The sequence below is a fragment of the Penaeus vannamei genome, chromosome 20, assembly GCF_042767895.1.
Source record: "Penaeus vannamei isolate JL-2024 chromosome 20, ASM4276789v1, whole genome shotgun sequence".
Lineage (NCBI taxonomy): Eukaryota > Metazoa > Arthropoda > Malacostraca > Decapoda > Penaeidae > Penaeus > Penaeus vannamei.
The window spans coordinates 17,951,135-17,958,634 of NC_091568.1; the positions used below are offsets into that span (position 1 = coordinate 17,951,135).

The 7,500-nt window shown below is 37.1% G+C and overlaps 1 protein-coding gene across 1 annotated transcript in view; it reads left to right on the forward strand.

Moving 5' to 3' along the window:
* Positions 1–3,752, forward strand: part of LOC113808691 (histone-lysine N-methyltransferase E(z)) — a 45,465-nt gene extending 41,713 nt beyond the window's left edge. The window contains exons 7-9 of the mRNA XM_070135145.1: positions 114–296; positions 736–901; positions 1,293–3,752. Coding sequence (XP_069991246.1) covers positions 114–296; positions 736–901; positions 1,293–1,353 — 410 coding nt within the window. The 3' untranslated portion in view covers positions 1,354–3,752. The remainder of the gene's footprint in view (positions 1–113; positions 297–735; positions 902–1,292) is intronic.
* The last annotated feature ends 3,748 nt before the right edge of the window (positions 3,753–7,500 follow it).

The window sequence follows — 7,500 nt, forward strand, 5'->3', positions numbered from 1 at the left end:
TATGAGTACCTCTGACTGTAATGAAATGGTTTACTGGTTTGCATGGCAAGACAATGAAAACACATTTTGGCATTTAAAGACATTTTATTGATGTTGGCAATGTTTTTGAGCAGACAAACACCTCCTCATGGCTCCATCGGATGTAGCAGGCTGGGGCATCTACCTCAAAGACTCTGCACAAAAGAATGAGTTTATATCTGAATACTGTGGGGAAATAATATCTCAAGATGAGGCTGACCGCCGTGGCAAAGTTTACGACAAGTACATGTGCTCCTTCCTTTTTAATTTGAATAATGGTGAGTTAGGTCCTGGCAAAGTTAAGCCAAGTCTATAATAGTCATGAACTTGTTTCATATTTACCGCTATCTCTTTTTTGTTGAACTTTCGATCAGCTGATTTCTGCTGCTGTGTGAAGTGAAGTAATATGTTCAGCTTTTGTGAAGTTGCATCCAGGCTTGCCTATTGTCACTCTCTGGACTTCCAATGAGTAATTTTTTACTCTCATCCATTTTATGGAACTGTATGATAATCATTTATTTAAGTGTGTTTTTGTTTATGTGTGCATGAATGAGTGCAAGTGTGTGTGTGTGTCTGACTGTTAGTATGTCTGTATGTTCAATAAACATTAATATATTTAATTTTTTATACTCTTACTTATAAAGTAAGAAGTAGAAAAGAATATATTTATAATCTGTTTGTAGATGTGTGGATTATTTCTGATTTTCTCACTTGTAGATTTCGTGGTTGATGCAACAAGGAAGGGGAATAAGATCCGCTTTGCAAATCACTCCATTAATCCGAACTGTTATGCAAAAGTCATGATGGTTAATGGTGACCATCGCATTGGCATATTTGCAAAAAGACATATACAGTCTGGAGAGGAACTGTTCTTTGACTACAGGTGAGTTGTGGTTTACTCTGTTGTCTTTTTTTCTCAGCTTGAGGTAAATGCAAGTGAAATGTGGATATTTTTATGTTGCTTTTAGTTATTTGTTATTATGATTTGTGAGGGTGGATAGAATTATTATTTTTCATTTTTACAGACTTGTTTTTTTTTTTTTTTTTTTTTTCACCCAGTGATAGGGTTTAATGATCACAGTGAAATAACAAACAATCAGGAAAAGTTAAAAAGAGTTATTAAATGTTGAATACATAGTACAGGTACAAGTTTTTATTGTTCAAATGACCTCATTCAGTAAAGTTGTAATACAGGAATTAATTACGTTTAAGGGATTGTGAGAATTTGGTATTTTAAAATGACTTCTTTTTATTTTTTGTTTTTCATCTTCCAGATACGGACCAACAGAACAGCTAAAATTTGTCGGCATAGAAAGGGAAATGGAGTTCCTTTAATGATGGCCAATAATCTAAATCTTTACGTACCTAAGGTGAAAAAAGAAAATCACTGTTATTTAAGCCATATCACTGTTTTGTATGATTTTCTTTTTCCTTTCCTGTAAACATAGATGGGAAGGTATTAATATTGTGCTGCTATACTGTATATTTCTATTGCCTGTAGAGATCCAAGGAGAAACCTGTATGTAATCATGAAAAATTAGGCTTTTGGACTGTGATGGTATTTTGACTAATCTTTACTGATTTCCTCATTTTATATATTTATACATAAGCTTGCTGAGTTTTTTGACATTTTGTTGTTGAATGATAGTTGATGAATAGGAAAAAAAGTATATCAGTGGTTGTTAGAATTGATTATTATTTAGGAATCCATTAATGAAAAATGTGAATTGATGAGTCATTTCAAAAAGAAGTTAGAAGTGGAGAGTATTTAGAAAATAATTTGATTAAAAAGGGGAAGAAAATAAACAAGAGTTGTAAACATGTAGAGGAAAATTGGTAAGAGAATGATAAAAAAATTTAAAAGAAAAAAAAAGAAAGAAAACAAGAAAAAAACAAAAATAAGAAAATAAAATCCTTTACGCTGTACTAAATGATAGATTAAATCAAGTATATTCATTGTATTAAATGTGTCAATGTGTTTGGAAGTACTATTAGTATACTGTGCTTCTGGTACAAGTTATATCCTGTTTTGTAATCTGCAGGTTTTGATAAGAGAAAAAGGAAAATATGGAAGGTGGATTTAATTAATATTCTTTTTTTAATAGTACTATGAAGGACCTTGTTTCAAGGTCTAGATTTTGTCTTAGTTCTTTCAATGATATGCTGTTGTTATTTATATGTTATTGTTTTATTTATTTACTTTTTTAAAAAGAAATTTGGTAAAATTTACACTTCCTTTCAGTATACCTGTTAAGTATAACATGTATATTCTTTGCTACAGGATAAAGGTATTCTCTTATGAGTATGCTACTCACATCTCCTTTCATTATGTGTTGCTGTATGAAACTTTTTTTCTTTCTTTTTTCTTTTAAAACCTCCAGAATGTAAATATGTCTTTCTCTTCTGTAGCAATTTTTAAAAAGATATGTCATTTTTTTACTGGTACAGGAACCCTAATTTATTTTAGTTTCAGTCGATACTCTTTTTTTTCTACACTTTAGTTAGGATGTCAGTACATGAAATGCATATATTTACACAAGTAAGAGTGAGCTAGGTTGAATGTGGAGGCTAATGTGTACAAATTTTTTAAAAAGAAGCTCTTGTATTTTCTGATTTTACTCATGCATCCATACTTACATGTATGCATAGCTTTGTTAGGATGCATGTGTATATGCTGATATACATAATGTACAAATATGTGCACTATTAAGCACATGCTCATATACCTGTGTTTATTGTTTCTTAATATTTACATGTACATAGATTAAAAAAAGAAAAAAAATAAATTGACATTTTGTATGTACAACAATGAATTATGTTAAGAAAGAAATCAATTGTCACCTTGTGATAAGTTTGTCTTAATTTGTTTGAACTGTAAAGTTCCACAGGACCACATTTCTTTTCCTAAATTACAAAATTTGTTTAAAATAATTTGTTTCAGCCATGCAAATACAGCAAAAAATATTGTAATATTTACAGCTATGTATTAGTAATAGTTATGTGGTTGACCAGAAGACTGTGACTTATTAAATATTATTTATGATAAAAATGTTCTTACTGATTGAACTCTTACAGAAAAAAAAGATTGGCTAACCAAAATTAAAAGGGGGAAAAAATTAAGTATTGCTTACAGTAGTATTTTTTGTATAAAAATTGGCAGTATTCATTTATATATTTTTAATTTCTTATTTATTATTATTATTTTTTATTCCCTTACTTGTTTTAAAATAGCATTTTCAGATCAAGTAAATCCAAGGGCAGCATGTTCCCCCCACCCCCCACCCCCTAAAACTTTATATTTTTTCTTGTGTAGCATATGGGTCTCATCCTGTTAGGGCCTGGTATAGTAGACTGATAATGTAGACACTTTTATCATTAAGGAAGTGAGCTCCAGAGAAGATCAGGGTTAATATCTCTTGTATGATGAGTTTGTTACACATGTGAGCAGAGTATGTAATTCTTATGTGCATGATGATTAAAAGAGCAATAGAAAAATAGAACGTGTTTAAGGTTAATTTCTGCACTTATTTCTTTTCTACAACCCCCTCCCCCCCCAACCCCCCAGTGTGATGCCAGCTCACAAACAGACCCAAAAGGTTACCAAACTGTATCTATTTCTGCTGTAGCTCCCAGGTGGCTAATGACCATGCCTGTGGTAGCCTGTAGAAATTCCTTTTCAATAGTTTTTTGGTATTATCAACATGTTATAATATTAAAAAGTAATATCTACAAAATGTTTTTTTTCTTTTCTTTTTTCTTTTTTAATTTATTTTTTATTTATTTTTATTATTACCTAACAGATTTTGGAGAATGTGTCAAGTATCATCAAACAAACACACACACACGCACACGCACACGCACACGCACACAAACACACACACACACACACACACACACATACACACACACACACACATACACACACACACACATACACACACACACACAAACACACACATACACATACACACACACACACACACGCACCCCACACACACACACACACACACACACACACACACACACACACACACACACACACACACACACACACAAACATATACACACACACACACACACACACATATACACACACACACACACACACACACACAAGGAAACACTTCCTGGTAAAGGGAACCTTGATGTGCAATATTCAAAATTTTAGTCTATGAAAAAGGAGTAGAAAAATTTATATCAAGATTCAAAACAAACACGAAACGGCCACCAATGGTTCAGTGATAAATGCAAGAAAATGAGATAAAACAGGCAGCTCTTTTGGAAAAGAATCAAAGGACATAGATCTCAGGCAACGTATGAAAGATGTAAAGTAGGAAGAAATGAATATACCCAAACCATGAGGGAGGCAAAATTAGACTTTGAAAAGAATGTAATCAATAAATGTTCAAGTCAACCAAAGCTCTTCTTCAAGTAAAACTAAAAGCAGAGATCAAATTAGCACCATAAAAGACAACATTGTTTATGCTAAGGAGGAAGAAATGTGTAAAATCCTTAACCCACTGACGCTGGTATATTTTGAAGCTGAAAATAATATTTTCCGGGCAGCCACAAAAGTGGGGCTGGCCCGGAATCTGCCCGTATTCGGCGTGCTAGCTCTGATCCAACGTCACACTAGCAGGACACCCGGCAATGTTTATTTTTCCGGGTGTCTCATATATGGGACACCTGTCGTAAATTGGCTAATAAGAAATTTCAGTCACTGGTATGGACCCATATTTTGATAAGGCAAATACCTGTACAGATGTAAAGAACAAAGGTAATACCACCCTCAAAAGGAATGAAATAAAAGACCTCCTAAAAGGATTAGACAAGACCAAAGCAGAGGGACCAGATCTGATTTTTGACTGGGTTCTTTGGAAATGTGCCAAAGAACAAATGTACTCCTTTATTTTGTTAATATTCCAAAATACTGAGACAAGGAAAATTACCAAAAAGTTAAAAACTCATTACACCCATATATAAGAGCAGTGACAACCAATACCCACTAATTTATAAACCAGTTTCATTAACTAGTATATCCCCCCAATCCCTTGCCCATTGTTGTTGTGGGGGGTTTAGGAGACGCAGACTGAGACCCATTGCAGGGATCTCCCCTGCCTAGGGCCTCAGCCCTTTACTTAACTAATTTTACATGGTCTTTTCTCCCTCCAGCTATTTTGTTTCCGTCCCTTCTCCAACCCCTTCTACTATCTACTTCCCAAGGTTTAACCCATTGCCGATGGGTAGAAATGTTTGGCAAGTGGACGTATGGATGGGCTTGTTGGCAGGCATTGGCAGTTTCCCCTGTTTGCGCTTGGCTTGATCGGTAGTTTGTGAGCGACATTTAGTACCTAAAAGCTTTTATTTTGCTAAAATTTATAAAAATATTAAAATTTTGAAGGTTTACCTTTATTTTAGGTGCCTTTGCCTAAAATCTTTACCATATAAATGAAGCCGCTACTATCGAAGAAACACAACCTCCGTTCGACGAGCCAGTGGCGCGGGAATGGGCATGACATGATGCCCTCCGGTGTTTGGTCCACAACAGCCATGGCATTTACGTACGTGCCATCCGACGGCAACGTGTTAAGAGCCATGCTGAAAGGATGAAAGGACTTTGTGCCAGTCCTGAATGGTCTGAGGGAACCATGGGCACAGTATTCCCCTGTTTTGTTGTTTAGCCCTTACCCCTCAAGAGGACCCTGAGGGGTGGACTGTTTATTTCCACAACATAGCCAAGGCTCCCCATGGCCAATAAGGAAAAAATAATACCCATATTAAAGGCATTAAGGCTTACCCCTTCATCAAATAGCCCCACCAATTCAAATTCTCCCAGCTCACTGACCCCAGGCTCTCCTTTGACCACGACTATACACTACAACTTCTACCTACTCAATACCTACTAGTGCACTATCCACCCAAGTTGAGACTCCTACTTTCCCAACTTCATCAGTTCTACCCCCACAGCCTTCTTCACCAATCACGTCTTCTTCCCTTATTACTACCTTACAGCCTTATTCTCCATCTCCATAATACTACCCCCTCAACAATACTCCCTCTCCCACACGGGACGTGTGGAAGAGGGAGTACCTTCTACCACCCATAACTCTACCAATATCTTGAATACTCTGTTTAGCCCAGCCAAATGGGACCAATTTTTTGTGATCCCCCTACAGCTCCTTACTCAGAAAACACTCTTCTCTTTCAACAATGTCTCCAAATGCAAGTGGGTAGAATCCCTTTCTGTACCTGACCCGATTTTTCCTGTCTCATTACAGTTACATCTGAAACTAAAGCTATAGCATCAAATCAAACTGATTTCTCTGGCAACCCCATTCCTGCAGAACCTCATCCAACTCTTTATACTTGTAATGGAACACTTGTACCAGTATAACTGATCAAACTGCCCTGCACAAACACGTACATGTAACTGCAGCGGCCCCCATAATGTTTTATAGAGGCTGACCTACTTACAAGTTTGAGTCTGAGGTAGCAACTATCAGATACAAAAATAGTCTCACTCTGCATGAAGCCAGACAGGAAGCACGCCGACAAGGTTTCTCTCATACTCCATACTCTAGTAATGTCATTCACTCTGCCCCTCCCCCTCCCCCTCAAACCCAGAAAATTCTACACCCTCCCCTTTACCTACTTACTTCCCTACTTCTACTTCTACCTTACCTAGTCAAATTCTTTTGCCACGCTAAATCCAGACACTCCAATCTCAACTACATCCCCAACACTGTCCCCTGTTCCCTCCTACACTACTCGCAGCAGACTAAACATTCCACCCCTTCTTCTCCTACCACACAATCACCTCTACTACCTTTATTCCTCAGACACCAGTCACCTCTTCCCCTCCTCATAAGAAAACCTTTGTCTCACAAGACTCCAACCAACTCCACTAGAGAAACCATGGAAAATATTCAAAGCTATATGCTTGAGATAGATTTCCACAATTCATGCTCCCTCCACACTCGAAGTGACTGCCGATATCTATCCTCCTCCTATTCCCTCCCAGCACAACCTATCGCCCTCAACTCCATCTAATACTGATATCCATCCTCCTCCCACTCATATTTCCCCTACTTCCCTTGCTCCTAATGCCACCCAACACAACCTATCCCCCTCAACTCCGTCTACTTCTGATATCCATCCTGCTCCTGCTCATATTCCCCTACACGCCTTCCTCCTACTCCCTCCCAACACAACCCATCCCCCTCAACTCCAACTCCTACCGATATCCATCCTCCCAACACCCATACTTCTACTCATATTCCCCCAACAACACTCCCTCCTACTCCCTCCCAACACAACCCATCCCCCTCAACTCCAACTCCACGTACATTCTCTCTCCCTCCATCCCCTCTATTATTTCCACTCCCTCCTGGATACACACTTTATATAATTCCCTTACCTAGACCCACCATACCCTATTCACACATCAACTCCTTTACCCATCTTTAACCTTTCAAGACTACT